Source organism: Aythya marila (assembly GCF_965140915.1).
Source record: "Aythya marila genome assembly, chromosome: 11".
Classification (NCBI taxonomy): Eukaryota; Metazoa; Chordata; class Aves; order Anseriformes; family Anatidae; genus Aythya; species Aythya marila.
In genome coordinates, this window is record NC_139052.1 from 19,417,166 (window position 1) to 19,439,892 (window position 22,727).

The 22,727-nt window shown below is 42.0% G+C and overlaps 1 protein-coding gene across 3 annotated transcripts in view; it reads right to left on the minus strand.

The window, feature by feature from the left end:
- The window catches only part of MEGF11 (multiple EGF like domains 11), a 199,476-nt gene that overhangs the window by 12,470 nt on the left and 164,279 nt on the right, over window positions 1–22,727 (minus strand). For 2 of the 3 annotated variants that reach the window (XM_082769562.1, XM_082769561.1), the window contains 8 exons: window positions 22,572–22,706; window positions 19,204–19,332; window positions 16,785–16,913; window positions 15,920–16,048; window positions 13,295–13,423; window positions 12,915–13,148; window positions 6,692–6,810; window positions 149–215 (listed from right to left, as the gene is read on the minus strand). In XM_082769562.1, coding sequence (XP_082625688.1) covers window positions 149–215; window positions 6,692–6,810; window positions 12,915–13,148; window positions 13,295–13,423; window positions 15,920–16,048; window positions 16,785–16,913; window positions 19,204–19,332; window positions 22,572–22,706 — 1,071 coding nt within the window. The remainder of the gene's footprint in view (window positions 1–148; window positions 216–6,691; window positions 6,811–12,914; window positions 13,149–13,294; window positions 13,424–15,919; window positions 16,049–16,784; window positions 16,914–19,203; window positions 19,333–22,571; window positions 22,707–22,727) is intronic. The other variant, XM_082769563.1, reaches the window with a different exon arrangement.

The window sequence follows — 22,727 nt, forward strand, 5'->3', positions numbered from 1 at the left end:
TGATCTTTCACTACTGGCAATTCTGACAGTGAAATAAAGACAACACCAATATTTTTCATTATTGTTAATGCCTTTATGAAAGGCTGATTGGGATTTGAAATCGCTCTAAAGTCTACCAAAATGATTAAATTGTTTAAAAATTACTGACCTAGTTCATTCAGATAGCTGTAGGGTCTCCAGTCTGCAGTTTCTCTGTCAAGGATTTTGTTATTGAGCTGTTCAAAAAGTATGATAATGGGTTAATGCTGAAAGAAACAGACAGTTCCCACCCAAGACGTCAGCCCACTGATGTCATGAATCAAAATGGGAGATGAATATTACCTTGGCCTCGCCATAAGATCTTTTAAGTGAGTGAAGTTTGACAGTTGTTCACTAGCATTAGGGAAAATCACAAAGGAAAGTCACTTCACCAAGCAATGAACACAAGCATGCTGGAAAAGACAGGATTTCCTTCCAGGAGTAACGGGTGATCACGACTCAGATGCCCGTGTACAGGGAGTGACATGCTGGCAGTACCAAAATAACCGATGGCGATGGATGCAGCAAAGCCACCTACACAGCATGCAGACAGGCGCTGTTTGGAACGAGGAGGTGGTTGCAAATACATCTGCATACTCGGTTCAAAGAGAAACAATGGCTCGAAGATTTCTCTCAATTCAAGGAAAATAACGTAGGCAATACCGAGGTGTAACGCCCCGGGCTGCCACCCAGGTGCTGTGCTGGAAGAGCCTGGGACGGGCACAGCCGCACGGTGCCAGCCGCAGGAGGCTGCTGCTGCCTGAAGGATGTGTCAGAAAGGTCTGGGTTTGTCTGCAGGAGTCTCACTTGAGCTCGGTGCCAAGAGGCAAGCAACGTGTGTGCCTGAGGGACGGGGATTTTGCACAGCAGTGAAGGTGGGGAAGGCTCGGACCAGTTTGGGGTGCACGGCTCTGCTGGGCTGAGGTCCTGTGCCACAGCAAAAATGGCTCTGCGGAGTTATGTGGTTGTGCAAGTCCAGCAGCAAAGCTCTGGGAACCACCACAGCTGCTAAAGCCACTGAGTTTTCCACCTTGAAACTTTTCCCTTACTGAAAGCACGGCGAAGGAAGTGTCAGTTCAAGGGCAAACCCCAGCCCTGCTTCAGAAGAATTAAAGTCGTGAAGCCCTTGTTGCTCTCTACAGCATTTCATTTTTCCTGATCTCTTACTAATTTTTGCTTAGCTTTCGCACTGGGCCTTAAGACCTGGAACAAAAAAACATTTCTGCTGTGTCCAAGTCTGTTGGGAGATGAAATCCCAGCCCCCAGAGCTATTCTCACCTGCCTTCCCTGGGTGCTGTGCAGGGAACAGTGGATCAAACGCTGCGGTGCTGAGCTTTCCTTACAGCAAGCACGGCCAGATGGGGAGTGACAAATTGCTGTCCCACGTAGTGGCTGGGGACACTGTTCTGTGCCGTGCTGGGGAGGGCTCAGGAGGTCTCCTGGGGGCACAAATTCCTCCATAACGCTGCAGGCATGGCAGGTGTCCGTCCTGCAGCTGGGCACAGGGCACCAGCCTGAACCTCTTGGCCAGGTAGATGTTTGTGGGAGAGTTGGGTCGCTGAGGATGAGCCTGCAAAGCTCTGTGGCCTCTCCTTTATCTCCAGGCAAAGCAGCTGCAAGTGCTCCTCTCTAGAAGGAGCACCACATTTGGGACACCTCCACTACACATTACAACCTGCATGTTGACATGTAGAAGCTTTTATCCCATCTCAGAAACTGGGTTTCATTTGGGGGTAGGTTTGTAACAACCAGAGGCAAAAGCCTGCCCTCATTGACCAAATCCTGCTGATTGAATTCCATCGATTCAGGATGCAGAAGGTGGGCTGCTGTGTTTTATCCCAAATGGGATAGGCAGTGGTTAATCCAGGGACAGAAACAGCACAGAGCAAGCTCTGCACAGGCACAAGGGGTGTGTGAGCACGTGTTGGGTCTTGCTACAAGCAAGTGCACAGTATGTTCAGTGCAAACCCGAGCAGCCCCGCTACCAGCACCGGCAGCTTCCACCAGCAGAGCCCCTGGCTCGTTCTTTACTCCTAACCTTTCAGCAGTACCACGAATGCTGGTTTTCAACCCAGCTGCACCACTTAGATCACACTTCTTGAAGTCTCTGAGTTTCTATTAAAAGCTTTGTTTCTGCGGGATTTATAAATCAGCTCACAAACCCCAAATTTGGTGTGAAGAGCTATGGGCTTGAATTGATTTTTTTTTTTAATGAAATGATTAGGGGACATTTTGAAGTTTTGCAGAATGCAGTAATTATGAAGAAATGTGATTATAGCTGTCTCTCTGTGCTACTATCATTTCTTAACACACTATAATTTGTTAACATTTTTCCTTACGAAGATACTTCAATTTGCAAAGCAAAATTGCTTTTCCAGAGGAAAAAAATACTTCATAGTAAATTTGCCCACTAAAAACCCTGCTTGTAATTTTAGCAACTCCGATAAATCTACCTCATACCTGGCAACTTTTCTTTTAAGATCAATGAGATACGTGCATGAGCAAAGCAAAGTTGTTATCTGTCCCCCTGAGATAGCTGGCGAGATCACAGCGGCACGCTAGCACCAGCGTGCTATTTGTCAGTGCTCAGGTTTCCCAAGGACTCCAAGTAATTAAGCAAATAAGTGCTGGCACAAATTCCATCATACTTTTCTCCTCGAGGATAGCAGTTGGTAAGTGCTTCTCCTGACTATTGTCTTTGGGTGCCCACAGCCCTAGCCCCTGTTCCTCGGTTTCAGAGGGCCCTCCTGAACAGGGCGTAGTGCTTCTATATTTGCAGTCTTCTTTTTCTTGGGCAAGTTTTAGTCAAAGCTACTTTATGATGCTTTCGGTGGTTGAATTTGGTTTTATTAGTTGGGTGATATCCAGTCAGACCATTTCCAGTGACCTCTGTTTTGCAATTTCTAATTTTATGTGAAGTCTTCGGTAGAATTTAGAACTTCCTTTAATAGAGGCGAATCTGCTGGCTTTAAAAATTCAGGACAGGACATCTAATAGCAATTGATTTTTGTGATGTCTGTGGAAACCAACAACACCTGGGCTAGCTGCGATGCTGCTCTCCTTTGGGAGGGAGGGAGGGTGGAACTAAGAGCTCTGCAAAAGAGCAAGGTGAGGATGCTCCATGTGCTCATGACACATCAGTGCAGCAGCCTCATGCTTTACAGAGCTTTTTTTTACACACTTTTGCAGCCTTTTGTAAAAGGGAGATACATATTCCTACAGTCATGAACAATTCACAACCTCAAATATAGAGCTGGCCTTGCAGCACCGAGTGGTTTTGTGAATTGTCCCACCAATCTCCTGAGAGAAATGTGTCCTCAGCATCTTAAAAAGTAAATAAATCTGGTTTCTAACTCAAGCCTTGAAAGCTCTGATGTGCGGACACAGGTATAAAGGTAGGTGTGCACTGCTGTTTTGGAAAATTTTGGTGCAGTAACTCTACAGGACAAATTTATTTGGGTTCATGCACCTTACTGCTTGGTCATCTGCAGGATCACTAGCTGCTGCTGCATGAGTAAAGGGAACACCTACTTGTAGGAGCTAATAGGCAGTCAAATTTTGGCTTCCCTTAAACTAACAGTAAAATTCCTACTGACTTTGATGGAGCAGCATTTCACTCGAGCTGACTTAGCAAGTTCACAGATATTTACCTGTAGCACGGTGCTGATAATTAACAACCTGCACTGAGCTGCAGGAGCCTCTACCTCCTCCTCAGGCCCAGCACTGCAGAGCCACCTCCTGGACCTTGCACAGAGCTCAGCCCCTCTGACTCCTGCTGGCAGCTGGAGCAGGTTTTGGGGAAGAGCTTTGATCACCAAGCACCTGAGTCCAGCCGCCTTTTACTGCAAACACCCTGGCACACAATCACTTAGATAACTGATCAAGCTCCATTTTAACAGTAATCAGATTTCTTTGTCCCATTAGTCTTACTGGGAAGCTGTTCCAAAATCTCGCTGATCTGATGTTAGAAATCTAATTTCCAGCCTCAATGCATTCATGGCCAGTTCATCCTCATTTGTTCTTGTGCCAGCTCTGTTATCTAACTTAAATAGCTCTTCTCCCAACTAGTGTTTACCCTGATGTATTTATAGATGGCAATCATACTCCCTCTCAGCATTCATTTTGCTAGATAAAAGAAGCCAAGCCTTTTTTTTTTTTAGTCTCTTCTCATATGCTCCCCCTTGTCCTCCCACTTGCTGTTGCCTGTGTGTGCTGCAGCCCCAGCACACCCCTCGTACAACCAGCTGACCCCATATACACCAGGAGGCCTTTCACTCCTCTGCTCGCTTCTGTCTCAGTGACCTCAGGTTTTACCTTCAGGGCACGAGTGGCTTCCTAAGCAGCAGCCAAATATCTGTCTGGCAGAGGGGAAATGGAGGTGAGACACCTTCCCCCTGCTCCTAGAAGAGAATCAGGAAGGCTTGGCACTGCTCCCTTCCTATGGAGACAGACCTGCCTCATGTATTTAACTCCTGAACCTCCCAGATTTTTCAATCAGCCCCCCCTGCCCACCTGGCATCCTGAGGGAAGTGTCCCATGGGTGCACTGGTGGCAGCAGCAGGGGCAGTGCCATGGCCGTACTGGTGCCCTGCTGCCAGCTTCTGCCTTGCTGGGCCAGGGCAGGAGGAGAGGAAAGCAGGGACAGCAGGAAGAACAACAGAAGAATTATGTGACTAGGAGGGTGTGAAAGGAAAGCAGGAAAATGGATTTGAGAGGAAACAGAAGAGAGAATAAAGCAGAGAGAATACAAGGGAAGAGGAGAGAAAAGTCAGAATAAGACACAGAAAGAGAGAAGAGGATGAGAGGGGCAGGGGGAGCGCACGAGAGAGAGAACAGCTTCTCAAACTGGAGTGGGGCTGCATCTCCCCACTGCCCTCTCTTTGTACCTTTGCCCAAGCTGCCTTTCTGAAAGAAGTGATAGAGGAATGGCTCCGACCCATCGCCTCGAGGCATGATCTCCTTTAAGCACAGGAGGATAACGCATCCAAGGCTCTGGCTCAGCAGTTTGGAGAATTCCTCTGCCATTTTTTTTCATTTTGCATCTGTGCTGGTTCCTTTGTGACCCCAGCTGGCACTAGAAAGAAACGAATCCTCCAAGTACAACTTGTGCACATTTCCCTGCAGAAAGTGGAAATGGCACCAGACAAACTGATTAGGAAATGAAACTCGTTAAGGCAGCCATTAGGGGCTTTATATGCTCTTTTGTCTTACTTGGCTAGAAAACTGCATAGACAGAAGCAGCATATTTTTGGCCATCCTCAGCTATTTAGCACTGCAGAGCATTCTCATGAATAAGTAAGATGGTGGGAGATGTAAAAGAAAAGTCAGGCCATACATTTTGATAAGTGACCTAAAAATACCAGATTTTTTTTGTTCAATATCAGGACAACCTGCTCACCATACTGATAGCCAGTACTACAGCGAGGCAAACAGCTTTCAGGCTTGTCCAAATGTGCCACTTGGGTTTTATACCTTTTCAGCAGCTAAATATTTGAAGTAGCTATGTGATGAGATTGCACTGCAGGCTGGGAAATCAAGATAGGTGCTTGCTTTGACCTTTCCTGACTTTATTTAAATTACCGCAATAGATGACTGGTCCAGACCCACACTCGTGGTGTTCATCCTAAATCTGACATTATGAGCATTTGCACTTTCAATCTGGGGAATAAAAATGCATGATGCAAAGGGACCACCTACATCGGAAACCATATTTACACATCTGTCTAAACTTTTCTCTGAGAAATCTCCAGAGCCAGCACTCTTAATACAATTTAAAACCAAGAAATGTCTAACAGGAACACACGTAGAAATAGTTTTGCATGCTCTGTTTCATAGGATAGTGTCTTTTTTACATTAATTTTGTTCTCACAGCTTTCCAGTTAGCAGAGCTACATTTGGATTAAGGTGACACAGCCTGCAAGTACCATCATTTTTAAAGCTGACAGCCTTAATGGAATCAATTGCATTTCCTTTTTCTTCTGCTCCCTACCCTTCGTGCCACTTTGGCTTATTAAGGCTCTGAAGGAAGAACTGCCTTACATTTACCATAGCTAAGTCTATCGCTAAAGTGGTGAATTCAGCGCAGTCCATGAACAGTCCTAGGAAATCGATAGCAACATGTGCTAAGTAATGTCCTGGATGTTTGAGTATTCCAGTCTGAAGAGCTCTGCTGGAGAGCCTGAAGTAATTGCACAGCTCTCAGAATGTCCTGGATGAGAGCAGTGCTTAGAAGCATCCTTGATATCTTCTTGCATCTATTTTTGTCTGTCGATAGGAAGTTTGCATGTCTACTGATTTGGGAAACCATGATATAGCAAAGTCAGACTACTGACTTAATGCTTCATTGATTTACTTTCCTTATTGCAATGAATAATTGCAATTATCTAGTTATTTATCTATTGAGAAGCAAACATACCTTATAGTTGCTAAGACAGCAAGGCTTATTGACCGACACTGGCACATGCTGAAACTCCCATTACAAGGCACAGAGATTATGAAGATACACGGAGGGAAAAGCAGACCGTTTTGTGTCTGTCACAGCTGCGATGTCAGGAAACTGCTACACAGGATTTTTAGATAGTGCTGGCAGGCAACAGGATCCAAAAGGCATTGCTCTGATTTATTTCCTTGAACTGATAAGAACATTGCTACAGTGGGACGGGATAATATCTACCTTACTGGAGCTGTTTCCATCCACATTACTGGTAAAGAAGCGTGAAGTCACACCACATGATAGAGTGTGGTAGCTTGGATTGGAAAAACAATGTACGCTGCCGCTACCTTGAGATATATCTGGGAAGAAAACAAGTGATCACAAAATACTTTGGAAGCCATAACGATTCTTAAGGAACTGAAAAGATGCTAGAGACAATCACGTTTAGAAAACTGATAAGCATTTTGTTAGAGTACTGGGTGCTATAAGACATCTCTAGATGAGATCTATCCTGAATTATAATGGTATGAAGCTCTTGACTACTATTAACATTAAATAGAAGATTAAAAAAAAAAGCAAAATATTTATATAATAGTGAGTTATCTTTTGGAAGATCTTAAGAAAATAATTCCTGACAATACATCTGTGTTGAGGGTAAGGGAAGAAACGCAACACTCCGGATATAGACTGTCTACTACAAAGTTTCTTCTCTAGTTTAAACAGGTGTAGGAGCCACTGATGAAAACCGTTTTAAATGTGAAACATTTAATTAAAACTTTTTGTTGCAAGAAAGGTAGTTGATGTTATGAAATCAAGGTGCTATCATGGTAACAAGGAGTCCAAAACATGTTATGGAAAGGTTTTTTTTTGTGGAAAGGCTTACAAAAAGCAAGTTGCAGCACTGAAAGGGAAACTTTGGCAGTTACATCATTACACTCAGAGACATTTTTATTTCCTCTCTTTAACTTACCAATACATTTACCAAATGAAACAATTTACCAAGAAATGCATCATATTTATACTGGCAGTTCTAATGAAAACATCAATCCCAATCTGGTTTCAGCTTAATAGCAAATTGATATCTATTTCAAAGCTGCATCAGAAGAAAGGATGACAAGTTCAAACAAATCAAAACCATTTAAACAGCCAAGCCCTGTAAGAAGTAAATAAACGGGTTAGTTTTAATAAACCTGGGAGGTTAGGTACAGGAAACACCTTCAGATGCAAAGTGTTGGGATGGCTGCTTGTCCCCAGCACCAGAGATCCCTGATGGTGAGGAAGGACCAGGGCCCTGCTGGCACTGCCTGCGGGAGGGGGCACCAACCACCATCAGCCACTCTGCCTTGCCCTCTGCTTCTCTGCTCCTGCATGTGCATTCTTGTGAACATGCACTTTGCTTTGCTGACATCTTGTGGAGATCTAGATTTAGCTTAATTTACTGCAAAATATCCCGTTTCAAATAAGTGGTTTTATCTGCAGGGTGTCTATTACATAAGAGCTGAGGCACAGAGCTGAGGGAGGGAAGTGCACGTGCACGTGTGTATCTGACCGAGCATCTTTTTTCTGCTGAAACATGCAGAGCAATTTTTGAGGTCACTGCAGAACCTTTCAGTTCTGGTTATTTTCCGAGGTTATTGCTTACAAAGTATCTCAGACCAATGTGTGATTCCAGCACTGAAGTATTTGCGTTTAACTTCTTTCCACTCACCACTGCAGCCAGAGACCACAGGGCCTGCCAGGACTCTGCCGTCTCTCCTAACTATAACTCGGTGATATTTGCAATAGAATTAAAAAGAAACAGCTACGCCTGGGGGTCTGCAAATGAGAACTGGGACTGGAACCCAATTATGGCAGTCGGTGTATGCCCATCACAAACACAGCTGCTCACATACAGCCTTGGACCTGCTCGCGAGGGCCTGACTGCTCAGCAGAGAAGCGGGGCTCATCCGCCCTTCTCACAGCCTGCGGTCCCAGCTAAATGCAGACGCTTCAACCCGTGGCCTCCTGCTTTGTAGGTGAGCATTCACACCTGAGTCACGCTGGCTCTCGGCTCTGCCTTCCCCCTTCCCTTATCTGAGTCCCCTCTCAGCTGTGGGCAAGAAGGACCAGCCTGAAGAAAAAGAGGTACAATCCGCTGCCTCTGCTGCGAGATAAGAGGGCCATACCCACGTTAGGGAGAGGCAGCTGACACTTCACTAGTTCACACCCGGCTTATCTGGGCATAGCGTGTGTTGTGTACCTGAAATGAGCTGAGTGAAAAGTCTGTCAGACTGCCCCGCTACTTAGCGTGGTGCTGAATTAATGAATCTGAGCTCGTACACAAGTCTGCGTCACCAGAAAGCTTTTCTTCCCTCATTGCATGCGGCACCATCGACTCAGAATTACTCCCTCTACACAGTTCCATTTGGTTGATACTTAAGTACCCACACAGGTTGATTTACCTTGATAACACAGTCCATTTTCTACACATTTATTCATGAAGCTCTTATAACTGCTGGCTGGAAATACATCAAATTCAAATCTAAAGCTATTCCAGTAAAAAAAAAAAAAGAAAAAAAAGAAAAAGGAAAAGAAAAAAACCCTCTTCCTAAAGCTGAGAATTTTATTCTACTATGAACAGCATGTAAAGACTTAAATGGATAAAAAAAAATTAAAAAAGAATGATTTAAATTAAAGCAAAACAACCACTACCAATTAAAACAAAAACCCACAAAGGTTATGTCAATGTAAACATGGAGAGATCTGTCCTGTGAAGGGACCTGTGATGACAGCGCCCTGCTGTGAGCCCTCGAGCCTCAGGCTGTGCTCCAGTGGAAGGCCCTTGAGGGCTGGAGGAAGGCCAGGGAGCTCCATCCCCTGAATCACCGAGCTTCTGCTCCGAGCTAGGGCTGTGAAGTGACACAAAGAGCAACGATCCACATCGTGCGGTGGGAGGAGGACAGCGTAGCACGGAAACTGGGCACAAGGCCAACCACGAGAAAAGGGAGTAAGTAAGCACTCTGCAATAAATACAAAGCCAGATACCTCAAGCTACAAAATGGAATTGCTTTTGTCTTCCTCTGAGCTGTGTTTTTTTGTGTGGATCTTCCCCACCCATGCAGGGTGTCAGTGGGGTGGCTGAAGACTGAGCAGGAGTGTTTACTCTGACTCCTTTTATTGTGCATCATCTGTAGGATCATTTCTGTAAAGGTCTTATCTAGGCTGCAGTACTCTGTAGGACTCACAACACTCTCTTTTATTGAGCGTTGCTTAGATTTTGGCTCTCAGCATTGGATTCACCCATATCAGAAAGTCTATTATGACTCCGATAAGACCTCAAGCATCACTTCATCCCATAACCAAGTCTTTGTGCAAGTCCTGAAATGAAATCTCTGCTGCTTTCCAGCACTACTGCATAGCTTTCCCTTCTGTCCCCACGTCCTTGAGTTAAACGACCCGTGATTTAAAATTCTCAGTTGGATGCAATATATTGTTCCCGTGCTGGGGAGCACCATTTTGCTTTCAGGCTTATTGGGGAAAGCCTGCTCTCAGATCCACGTGCTGTGGTTAAGCTCTCCCAGCATGGCTGGTTTTCTTTCCCACTGGCTGCTGGGCAGGATGTGCTTTATGCTGCCACATCCTTCATCCACAAACACAGAAGAGTCTAAGGGCTGCCTAGGGGGGGTTTCCCTTTCTTATAATCTCTCTCACTCATATGCATGCATTATCAGCATCAGAAGAGCTGAAGACACAAAGACCAAAAACATCCTAGAGAAATCAATTAATGTGCTGGAAGAAATTACAGCCTCCAGGAGCTGGTGATCTGCACATGTGACTGTTCAGAAACAACGACAACATTACCCTAACACAAGCAAACAAGCAAAATAACAGTGCTGGAGGTTTACGTTAGCCTTTATGTTACAGCCGATACCGGGCTAGATCCTGCAGTCACTGCTCAGGTGAAATCCCAGCCAAGGTCCTTGGGTTTGCACAGGATCATACTCATTGCACGAGTACATCTGCATTGCATTCTGCCCTTAATCCACATGTAGGACTCCAGGCAAAGACCAAAATCCTTGTAACATCTATGTAATGTTGCTACTCTCCTTCAGCATCCTGTGCAACACACAAATATACACACGTGTTGCTCCTGCCATCCAGCCATGCTACAAGTCTCTTATCTGTGACCTCGTCTCCATCTGATTTTCTGCTCGATGGAAGCAAAAGGCTGAAAACAGCATTGGTAAGGCCAAAGCTGGAAGGCGAGTGATGGGTAGAAAGTTTCTGCAGGAGAAGCTACTGGAGGACAGGCAGAATTTGGCAGTTTTCAGAAGCCCTAGTGCAGAATCTGTAAATATCCTCCTAAAACAAAGACCAAAACTTGAAACGATGCTGATACCTGTGGACATTTTATAATGAGATGAAGATGAAGCAGCATGATTTCTGACTTCTTAGTCTTCCTCTGCAAGCTCAGAGAGCACAGTTTGTCAAGGCGGAGGCAGAAAGAAGACTGTTCTTGTGACCTCCAGAGAAAGCTGGCTGACCCCACTCAGCCGCAGCTACCTGAGTGGCAAATTTATATTGCTACAAGGATTGCACAAAGCAAGAAGAAAGAAAAAGCCCAGCTTCAGCATCCCCATCACTGAATGAGATGAAGGGGAAGGAAACAGTATTGAATTTCTTTCTAGAGGAGCTCAGGCTGTACCACTGAGCCAGTGCTGTTTGGAGGAGGAAAGTCATCTGTCTATCTTAACTGTGAAGGATGAGAAGAACCGTTCTCAGCATCAGCCTTTCTTCAGACTTCTTGCAGAGTGAGAGACTGGGATGCCATCAGGTTGATTGGGAAATCTCCATTAATGGTAAAATATGGAGAAAAAACATCCCTGTCTGAAAGGAGCGGTTCGATTACTCCAGTCAGGAGCTCCCAACCTCAGCAATACAACTTATTTTCACTTTTGTAAGTTGTGCTCTTAAACATGCTGGGTTACACATACATTAACTAGAAAAGCACACAAATAAATTAGGTGGAACAGGCTCTGTAAATATATGGATAAAGTGCCACTGTGAACGAAATGGATGGCCAAAAAGTTCAGACCAATTTTCTGTGCCAGCAGCTGTGATCCGCTCTCCTGGAACTCGGAGCCCCACTGCTGCTGAGATGTGCCACAGTTGTCTTTTGCATGTTCATGGTCTGGCTCTTCAAATGATGTTGAAATGACAAATTTCAGGCCAAATTGCGCTGGCAACTAGCCAAGGATCAGATGAGCCCTCTCTGGCAACACTTTCATAAATTTCTTACCCAAATGGGCAGCTTAAGCAAGAGCCTGCAAAGCTAAAATTGAAAAATAAGAGGCAATCGGAGGAGGTCCAAGGCTGATTTTTTTCCCCATCTTGTAGCTATCAGAAGAAAGAACACTCTAATAGAAGCCTGAGTGATCTAAACATGAGTTTAGGCAGCAGAGTTCAGCACGCAGCCCCTGATGTGTTTGATATGCCATCGCAGGACATCGTGCCCCTGATACAAAGACCAAAGTCATGGTGCCATAACAGAAGCTCCTTGAATAAGCACCAGCTGCAGTAATATCAGTTTTGAGAGGCTCCTTCCAGGTGCATCTACAGATGCTAGGTAAGCCTCTTCCAGTTGCAGAAGCTGGATTTTACTCAGACTTGCAGCTTTGGCCTTGCAGCCATCTAAGGGGAAGTGCAACAAAGTGCAGTCAGAGGGCAGCAAACCCTGAGGAGATCCCCACTGGGGACAGGCTGGAGGAAACAAGAAGGAAGTAAATCTCCTATCTGGCACCCTATCTGATATTGGCCAGAGAGGAATGAAGAATGACAGCATTAAAGAGGAGATCACATCCCCCAAAGTTTAGCCAATCTGTCAAGACAAGTTGGCCTCCATGCCAGTAGCAGAAGATAGAAAGAAGCATGAAATAGGATCTCAGTATGACTTTGATCTGACTAAAGAACCTTCCTCTTCCTCGATCCTGCTTTCATCAGCTCCTGTGAAGAAAATTCCCATCAGCTGTCTAGATGATGGGGATTTGTCTGCACACAGAAGAAAGTGACTACTAATAGGAGGGCTCAAATCAAAAAACCAATCATAAAACCTTATGATCAACCCAGTCAACCCCATTCCTCAACAAAAGGTTTTCTAAAGGTTTCACAAAGGAAAATTTTGCACTGCAATAGAAATGCAGCCGACATATATATTAAAAAGGGAGTCTATGTATTCTATGCAGCATATTTCATATCTAGGTACAGCCAGTATCTTGTAAGTAATATTTCATGTATAAAGCAGCTTAAATCAGTTGTAAGTTATATTTGCTTTCCTGTCCCTGTTAAGAGATCATGGTATTCAGGGCAAGAACGGAAATGTCATTATTTCTGATGCTCGATAGCACGTTATACATCACAGAAGCTTCTGTTTCTCCAGCATACAGGAATACAAGTCTGTATTTGATTAACATAAAAAGACCCTTACCAGAAAGTGAGTAATCTGTATTAGTCATCCTCATGGCTGGAGTATAAGATACACTTGGCATGTCATGGCCCTTCTCCTTCTGTTTCCGTCGATACCACACAAACAGTGCCAGCAAGACCATAATAATTAGAAGGAGAATAATAATTCCAATGATTGCTCCCACTGAGTGCCTCTCTGATCCAAGAGCAGGGCTAATTTTAGTATAGGGGTTTAATTCTTCCATCATGAGAGCCGCTGTTAAAAGTAATTCATAATACATTGTAAATTGAATTGCACATTTCATTTTTGAGATACTATTCTTTTAAAGCAAGTAGATCATTTAAAAAAAATAGAGGGAGGAGGAGAGAGAGAGAGATTTAAGAAATAGAATTTCACTGTACCTTGATCACATCTGATTCCTTTGAAGCCTGGACTGCAGTAGCAAGTACCTGTGACATGGTCACATGTAGCATTATTCATGCACTCACACAGTTGTTTGCAACCATAACCAAATGTTCCTGGTGAGCACTCTGGGAAGCCAAAGAAAAAGATTGGAAAGAATCCTGATATTTTTCAGGAGAGGGTGAAATCCTTGACATGGAGAAGCCAGCAGAAGAGTCTCCCTTGTTTAACTCGCATAACACTCTACTGATAGATTTCTGTTTTTAAGCAGGAGATAACTGTATTTAGGGTACAATTTGAGGCACTACTCATTGAGCTGGAACATTCTTTCTGGAAAAGTCATATAAGACTTCACAGTGATGAAACTTAAAATATGTACACACTTAAAAAGGCCTTGATATATACTAAAGGCATACAGAATTTAACAGGGCATGATTTCAGAAGCTGTAGAAAACATTTTGAAAGAGCAAAACATTCTCCACCATCTCTGTACATTGTTTTCACGAGGGGACTGCAAAAAGAAGTTTAACGTACCTTTATATGAACAAAATAGACTTTTACCAAACAAATCCTACATACTTTCATATTTATTCCCACTAGTGCTAGAGGATTAATATAGCATTGGAGATGGAATTACAGAACTGAGCATCTGAATGGTTTGAGTTGCTCCGCTTTTGTATTAGGATTCCTACCACAGAAGGAATTTATATTCTGCCTTTATATTTCTATCAAAGACAAAATGATTGAATGTCCAACTGAGAAATTTATTCATACAATTACTATGATGGGCTATTACAATAAATCTGTAGGCAGCTTACTAAATTTCTTGAGGCAATATTCAATATCAAATTGAAAGAAACAACTTCTGTCAAATCCTACTTATTTTTATAAAGAAATTATTGAACGCATGCACACTTGCTATGATTCTTAAAAATATGTTGTTTGTTTTAAGATGTGACTTCTTTTGTGTCACCACAAATGTTTTGCACAGCGTGACAACACCTCCCCAGTGCGAGTCTCTAAGTAACTTACAGCAGGCAAATGTTGATATTAAATAATGAGTGTTAGCCTGCATCTTTATAATGATTTGCAGTGCATATTAGAGGTGTATCTCTTTCTTCCATATGCAGGTCCTTAAATTATGAAAAACAAAATTATTTTAATTAATGCACTTTCTGATGTTAACCTGTAACTTACTTAAGGTTACAGGTCCTACTTAAGGTTGCAGGCCTCTGCATTTAGGCATTTCATCATGCTGGATGTGACTGCCCATCCAGCAGGATTCTGAGGAGGAAGGAGTCTTAAAGATACTTTTAGATTAAGTAGCAGAAAAGCAAATAAATAAATACATTAGTAGTTTGGATAGAAAATAAAACCTCAGGCTTTGTACAAAGGTTATAGATTATAAATGCGGTTTCTTGTATAAATCCGTCTACTACAATAGAGTTCTGATATGAAACTTTTTACTTTCCTATTTTACTCACGGTTGCAGTAGAGGAGCACACAAATTCACAAATTCACAGTAAATTGGCCACTTACAGAATTACAGTGGTGCCATATGTAATCCCCACATGAGCATGCAAATTTGGTCCTGAGACACATACTTGGATGAATGTAAGTATTTGTAAATGGAAAACATGTTCCCAAATTTAGTTATATGTACTAATGCATGCATAAAGTCCTGTGAAGTAAGCTTTAGTGAAGAAGCTTTAAGGCAGGCTTTTCACTTGCAAAGCTAGCAGGGATGTATTATCCCACTGCCAAAGATAAATAAATAAATAAATCTGTGGAATTAATGCAATGGTAAGGTGAGATGGATTTTACCCTGTATTTAGAATCCAAGTAAGTGTGTGAGAATTTACTTTTGATTTACTATACTGGACAAACAAGTAATTATTCAACTACAGCACACACAGTTTCCACTACCCTAAGTCTTTGTTCTTAAAAGAAGCTATTTGGCACAGCATGCTAAACATGCCAGCAAGACATTGACAACAGTTGCAGTAAGATATGCAAGCACCCTTGCAAGGTAATTGAAGTTCATTGTTAAACGCTTGCTCGCTACTCAAGTTAAATGTAATCCTTCCAAAAATGACAAACAACTTTTGTTTCCTTGACCCGTTTTCATTGTAAAGACGAATCTTAATTTGGTCCGCATCTATAGCATAACAGCTTTGGCAAGAAAACTCCAATATTCCTCAGAAGTCTGAGAGTAGAAGGATGTTTTTTGAACTGTCTTCCTCCACGCCAAAGGAAACCTAAAGCTGTTGCTCTCAACAGCATTAATGAGTCATGAGACAGTTTGTGGTTTTCCATTAATAAAGTACCAGAGGTTTGGGAAGGCTACATCCACTGAGTGCAGTGACTCGCTTTTATCTCACCTAACTTTAGGGTGGGAATGGAAAGATCTAATTTGTAGTGAATTCACCTTTTTCCATTACACTTAAACAACGTGGCTGGCCTTCCAGAGATGCCTTCTTCTCCCTGTGGATTATGCAAGGTGCCTGGGGTTGTGGTCTTACTGACACCCTCAGTTCATAGCCTCAGTTCGTTTCTGCAACGAATTCTGACCCCCCCAACCCTCCCCACTGAGGAATGGAAAAAGAAGTCATGCAGGAACTTACTTTGCTCACACTGTTTGCCTGTAAATCCAGTCCTGCACGTGCACTGGCCGGTGATGTGGTCACAGTCTGCTCCGTTCTGACACTGACAGACATTGGCACAGTTTTTTCCATAAAAAGCAGTTGGGCAACCTGGCGGGAATCAGAATAAGGAAAGTAATAAGCTGAAACACAAACCCAGATGTGTTAACAGCACAAAATAGGTAGGCCTATAAATCTAAGGATTTTCAGCCTCTGTATATCTGAAGACATTTATTTGATGATCTAAATGCAGAGCTACCACGGCAGCCAATTTTCTCGCAGCAGTGTTTCTTGTATCTTACAGAACTGCCTCTTAAGCCTTTCAGATGAACGAAAACCTGATCCATGTATACAAACTACATTTTCAAGGAGTGAGAGAAGATGGCTAGACAGAAATTCTCTAAAAGGCCAGAGATCAATTAATTACATGCAAGTGAAAGGGCCTTCTCAGAAGGCTCTCCAGAATCTGATCTTCTCTTTTGTACAGTGCTGATAATTTTGCTTTGGTAGGATGAGAAATCTCAAACACTTTCCTAAAGTAGACAAGGTATATTGGGACTTTAACAAGCAGGGGCAAGGAATGTACAAGTTCTGACACTGAGTCAATAATCTAAATGATTGGTTTCTCTTTTACAGAGTGCCAAAGTTTTTTTTTTTTAAAAAAAAAACAACAAAAAAAAAACAACTTGAAAAGCTTCAGGACATTTTCCTCAGGGTGACACAAAGTTATTCGCAAGTACGAAGCAGGTGGTTTAACAGCCAAGACTGCAATACTTGGAAGAGACACGAGGTAGCAGCACATACTTTGACAGATTCCCTGACAAAATAGCGTCTCTGAAAGGCTTACGCTGAGTGCAGTAGAGCCCCGTCCAACCATGAGTACATCTACATTCTCCATCGTAAGGGCTGCACATTGCTCCGTTGTGGCAGTTGCATGAATGAAAGCAGTCAGGGCCCCAAAAACCTGTGGGACAAGCTATGAAAATAAAAAACGTTTGTCAGCTGACAAAAAAACAATGATACTACGTGAGTGCTGTGGAGGAACCGCAATAAAGAGAGAACCTGTGAGACACCAGCAAAGGCAGAACTTCACATTGAGGAGCTTGGCATCGCGGCAGCAGTGATTCCCTGACCAGGACTGGTTCTCCCAAGCCAATAACTGCTTTGCAAACCCAGGTTGGAAACCTGCAGTGTCCAACCCTGGCACAAGTGATTCCTTCTCCATGTAGGTCAGGTGGCAGCATGTGGGCACTGAGAACCACTGAAATGGTGATGCTCAAGGTTACATTATGCTAAGTGCTCTGGCGACTCTCCCTGCCTTACTGGTGCTATCTGTGAAGACAATTTAGACAGGGTTTTAAGATATGGAGGTAATTTAGTTTTCTTTTTGATATTCAGGAATTCTTGCATAATAAAGCACAGCTATTCGTGGTTTACTTTTGCTATGCAATCAACTGCTAAAATTACCACATTCGTTTGACGCGTAGAGCACTACTCAAATTATGTAAAAATGTAAAGAAAACTTCTTTCAGTATGAATTCCCATCCACAAAATCAAATTGCTTTTGTTGATGGGGATAATATTAAATTAAAATCTCCAGGTCTATTATGTATTTCTACAAGTACAATATTAATACATTTTCAGAAGTTATTTTAAGCCTCCCTCCAAAAATGAATGCAGTAAGTTACAGTTATTAGTGCCAGACTAAAAGATCCAAAATGATGATAACCCTTCAATATAACAACTATATTTTTGCTTTAAAAAGCACTTTCCATTGCTTCCTATTAAAGACATGAATTAATAAGGCATGGTTCCCAGGAAACCTGAAAGTACAGAAACCATGCCTATTTCCATGTATGCCATTGGCTCCAATTCTGACGATAAATGCAAGTTTCTGGCATATGACAGACATATCTAAAGCCAGAATGAATAGCAAAAAACCTGCCATGACGTAAATCAAACAAAAGGTCACTGAACTCACACAATGTAAAGCTGAACAGGATTTGGCCTAAAGTATTCATGTTATAAGCAACCAGAAATATTTTTAAAAAGCCTTTGTAAGTCAGAGCTGCAGGGTCTTTTAATGCCTCCAGAACTGGCTCTGGAGCTGGAGCTAAAATTATCTCCTTTGTGGCTCCATCTCTCGGTCATCCCAGGTTAACTGGTGCAGAGGGAGATGGGACCGAAATATCTCTGTGCCGGACTGCAGTACAACAGGCCAGGTGTCCGCAGGAGCCTGGTGTGAGGCCAGCTTCATGTTGGGAGATTTATACTTTTTTTACAAGAAGGTAACTGTGGAAACAGGCATGTTCCTGCTTTATTCGTCCAAAATACCAAGCAGCTATCACCATTTCCTCTTGCCTTCTAAACTGGCAGTTGTTGCTACTCAACTGGGCTGCCTCACTTGGTAAGAAAATCTCATCTATTTTCAAGGTTAACAGAAACTAACAGTCATTTCCCAATTACATGGCTAAATATAATGAGGAATCTGTGCAGCTTTCTGTCTTTTTTTTTTCTTTTTTTTGAGTGACAGCAATATTCTGCCTGTGGAAGACACACAATAAAAGCAAAATTACAGCCGTCTGTTTTTATCCGATTCCCACTTTATCACTTGAAGTTTAATATATTTTACTCTGGAATGCTGTCTAATATGCTAGTTGTATCCTGAATATGAAGTAACAGTTCTGAATGATAGGATATTGCTTCCCTCTGTGATCTATCTTCAATTAAGGGATGCTCTCAGGAAATGACACTTTGGGATCAGCAAATGCCAATCTTCTACCTGGGCAATTTTTGAGAAGAAATCCTCCATCCCTCCAAGCTCACATTGACTTTTACAATTAAATTACATTTAATAGAAATATTTCAGCTGCCTAATTTCTCAATTCTATGGGCTCGGTACATGAAAACATTTACAGGTTAATAATTTCTAATGTAATAGCTGAAAGAAAATGATTTCAAAAAATAAATAAAAGGGAATTCAGCTAGAAATTAAAAGGGAGCATGGAGCTTTCTTTTCTGATAAGAGCTTGTGACCTCCCTTTCCTGTAATAGAAGCTAGTAACGGCTTCTGCAAATTCCAACTGCATAAACTAAGCCAAAGCTAACTTAGATTAATTAAAAGAAATAAGCTATAAAGAGAGTAAGGCACTGGCTGCTGTAATACTTCAGGGATTTTCCTAGAATCTGCCTTTAACTTTCAGAAAACACTAAACAGGAAAACATGTTCTTTTAAAGCGGAGGTGGAAAATTAACACTTTGCTTACTCTGAGAGCAGTCCTTCCCTATCCAGCCTGGAAAACACTGGCATGATCCATCAATAGGATTGCACGTCCCGTTCTCGGTGCACTGGCAGACCTCATCACAGTTCTTCCCATATTTTCCACTGGGACAGACTGGAAATATAAGGCAGTTCACTGAAAGCTCTTCATAATGAATGTTTGGAAGTCACAGGACTTAACATTTAGCAACTAGAGAGAAAAATAATTATGACATTTTTCTTTGCTGAAGACAAATAGGCAATTTTTTTCTGGAAATATGGAACAGGCAGAAGAAAGCATTCAAGTCCATTGTGTTTGCTTACTTCCCAAGCATAAAAACATGAAAAACTCATCTTGAAACACATTTTTCTGTTGGAAAATGAATCTAATACAGTTAGAGGCATCTATCTACCCCTTCACCTTGCTGTCGTATGCATTCAGTTATGTTGCAAATGAAGGTTTAATGGATTATATATTTTTGCCTGAGAGTTGTTAAACTTATGCTGTATTTTTTCAAAAGTAGGGTCTATTCTTGCTGGCCCACCTGGCTTGTTCTTGAAGTTGGAAGAAAGGAAACGGAGATATTTTTTTTCCAGAATCGTCTTGTAGCGCCTAAGCACAGTGACATAAAACTAATAGGTATATCTTCAGCCTCACACCAAATGACTGGAAATCTTTAAGTTTAAAGTTGATGGAAAGCTCTGCTCGGTAATGAATGAAATGTGTAATTCCTGTGCTCCTATTGGCTGTGTTCCCTGACAAAAACAAATATATTTTCAAAACAAGATAAAATACACAGTCCATCTTTGGAAAGAATGTAACAAATGGAACTGGACTTGTATCCTGGTAAATAATAGTGATGTCAAAAAAGTGATTAAGGTACTTCCCTAAATTATGCAACTGGTTTACCACTTCAGTCCCTCTCACTTTCTCATGTGCAGTCTCTGCAGGTGACCTCGATCTATCCTGACTGTGAATCAGCCAGAGATTGAAATCCTGAGCTGTGATTCATTTGCTTTTATACAATATGCCATCTTCTACTCTTACTATGGCAGAAACCTGAGAACGGTGCAGAAAACAATAGTGTATAGTCTAGCTGCAGACTTATCTGTAGGAGTGGATAAAGTTGGCTTTCAAATTATGTGCTAAACAGAACAGTTCTCTACCTGAAAAGAGATAAAACTAAACACATTATACGACACAATGAAAAGAACAATATACGGACACAAAGAGAAAGAGAAAGAAGGAAAGAAACGGCTTCATATCACAGAAAGAGCAAAAACTAAAATGATATGTCAGCCCAGGTTTTCATATATGCTAGCACCATTATTCACTTCCAGTGCTCTATACAGAGCAGTTCAGTGCAATACTTTTATTGCATCTTTAAGATGGAGATAGATAACATCACTTAAATGAAGCCTGGATTTTTTATCTGTACAAAAAATAGTTCTCAAAAGACTTACTTAAAACAGGAGCTGATTTACACTGCAATGTGGAATACTAACAAATTAGGAAAAGATTTGTGGTCCAAACACTGATTCTGACAAAGGCAACAGGTCATATTTTATAAAAGAAATGCTTCAGTTTGGCACAGTGAGAGGTAGCAGAGGGGTTCCTACCATGTGAGCACCTCTTGTCTTAGTGAAAGAGTATGATGCCCTCCAGGATGTCAGCATGGAAGGATTACAAAACCTATCCTGCCAAAATGGTTATTCTCTTGTAAAGCTGTGAGATCCGCATACAAGCGCTTCTCAAAATGCTTCAAACGTTTTAAACAAAGCTGTAAGGTAAAGACTAATACTGCCTTCTCCAGGAACAACCTGATTGTACAATGCAGGCAGCGATGTTAATTAGCTATAAAAGCTCTGAAGTGGGACTCTGAAAGTCTCTGTGGGACGTCAGGTGTGTTGCAGCAGCAATAACATGTTATTATCAATCCATCTTGCTACATGATTGGGAAAGATATTCATAAAACAGCTGCTTAGTTTTGTGCTGCTTAGAATCCTTAGTACAGCCATGTCAACTTGTACAATTTTGGAGGTTACACTGCTCCTTGCATGCATGTGCTGCTGCTGATGGGAGAACATTCCTGCTGCCAGAAAAAAGAGACAGCACAAGGAGATGAAAATTCAAAAGTGAAATCTTTGTTTCACGTTTTTCTAATGGAAAACATTAATTAGCATTTTTCTTTCTCCAAAATAAAGTTACATGCTAACTCATTATGACAAACTGCAACACAAATTGATTTTAATTAGGACATGAATATTTTAAAATTAATTTGCTGGATAGATCAACATTTCAAAGTAAAACCAGAAGTGCTGAACATCTGAGCAAAAATAAAATAGAATTTTCTTAAGAGGATAATTAGTCCTGCTTACGCTTTGAAATCTGGCTAACTTTTCACATAAAATGGACAAATTCACTGAAATATGTTCATTTTAATAAATTAATTGGTATAATGTTTAGTTGACTACATAGCATAGGGAAAAGGAAACATGGTTACATTTAATCTGTTTAATGATTTTGCATAAGTACTGTCTGCAATTTCTAACTTACTGAAAAGCAGGTCATTAAAAAATGTCAGTTCAATTTTTACAAGGATGGTGACTTTACAAGGGCAGTAGCCATTAAGAATAATCTCTTTTAAATTTGTGTGTAGAAAATACCCCCAGTGGTATGCGATAACTCAGACTCTGCAGAATACTGTAATGATTTTGCAAGCAGTTTTAGGGTGACTGAAAATGGAACTTGTGGTTAAAAGTGGACTAACTTTCAACAGTACAGAAAAAGGTACAGTGAGGCATGTTGGGGAGAGCTGGAGCTACTTTTAACCCGTGAGAATGAACTCTTTCACTGCCTCATTGCCAATTTTTCTGTTTCTTACACTTGTGTCTGGATGCATGTGATTTCTGCTGTTCCCAGAGTCGGGTCCTAGGTGGTGTACATTAGGTTGTATGCATTAACTTGGTGTTTGGTCTTCTGTAACTGAACTGTCCTCCGCCTTAACTAATACCTACTGCTCCTGCTGAAAAACAGTGTGTGAAGGTGTCATCGACATTTAGGATATGATAGGCTTAGCGAAAAGGAAAATGAAACCATTGGATGGCTGATATGTTTACAGCAGGTGTCTCATTCTGTATTCATTTCAACACAGAGCAGCAGACCTGTTTTATTTATGAAAGCAGGAGCACATCATATTTACAAAAGGGTGACTAAGTACCTATTTGCATTTTGCCTCTGAAGTAAAGAATTCTTGTGATCTAAACTGCTGAAACAAGGGGAAAAACGCAGAAATGTTGTGATCAGTCTTACTGCAGTCACAGCCACGGAAACCTGGGCAAGATGGTGGCATTTGGGGATCCTGGGCTCAGTACCTTGGTTGCAGAGCGCGCCAAAGAATCCTGGCAAACAGTCACAGTGTCCTGACACGTGGTGACAGGGACCGCTGCTGTGCACACACTGAGGGCATGGCTGGCTGCAGTGGTGTCCATGGAAGCCAGGGGGACAAACTGAAGACAGAACAAAATAAA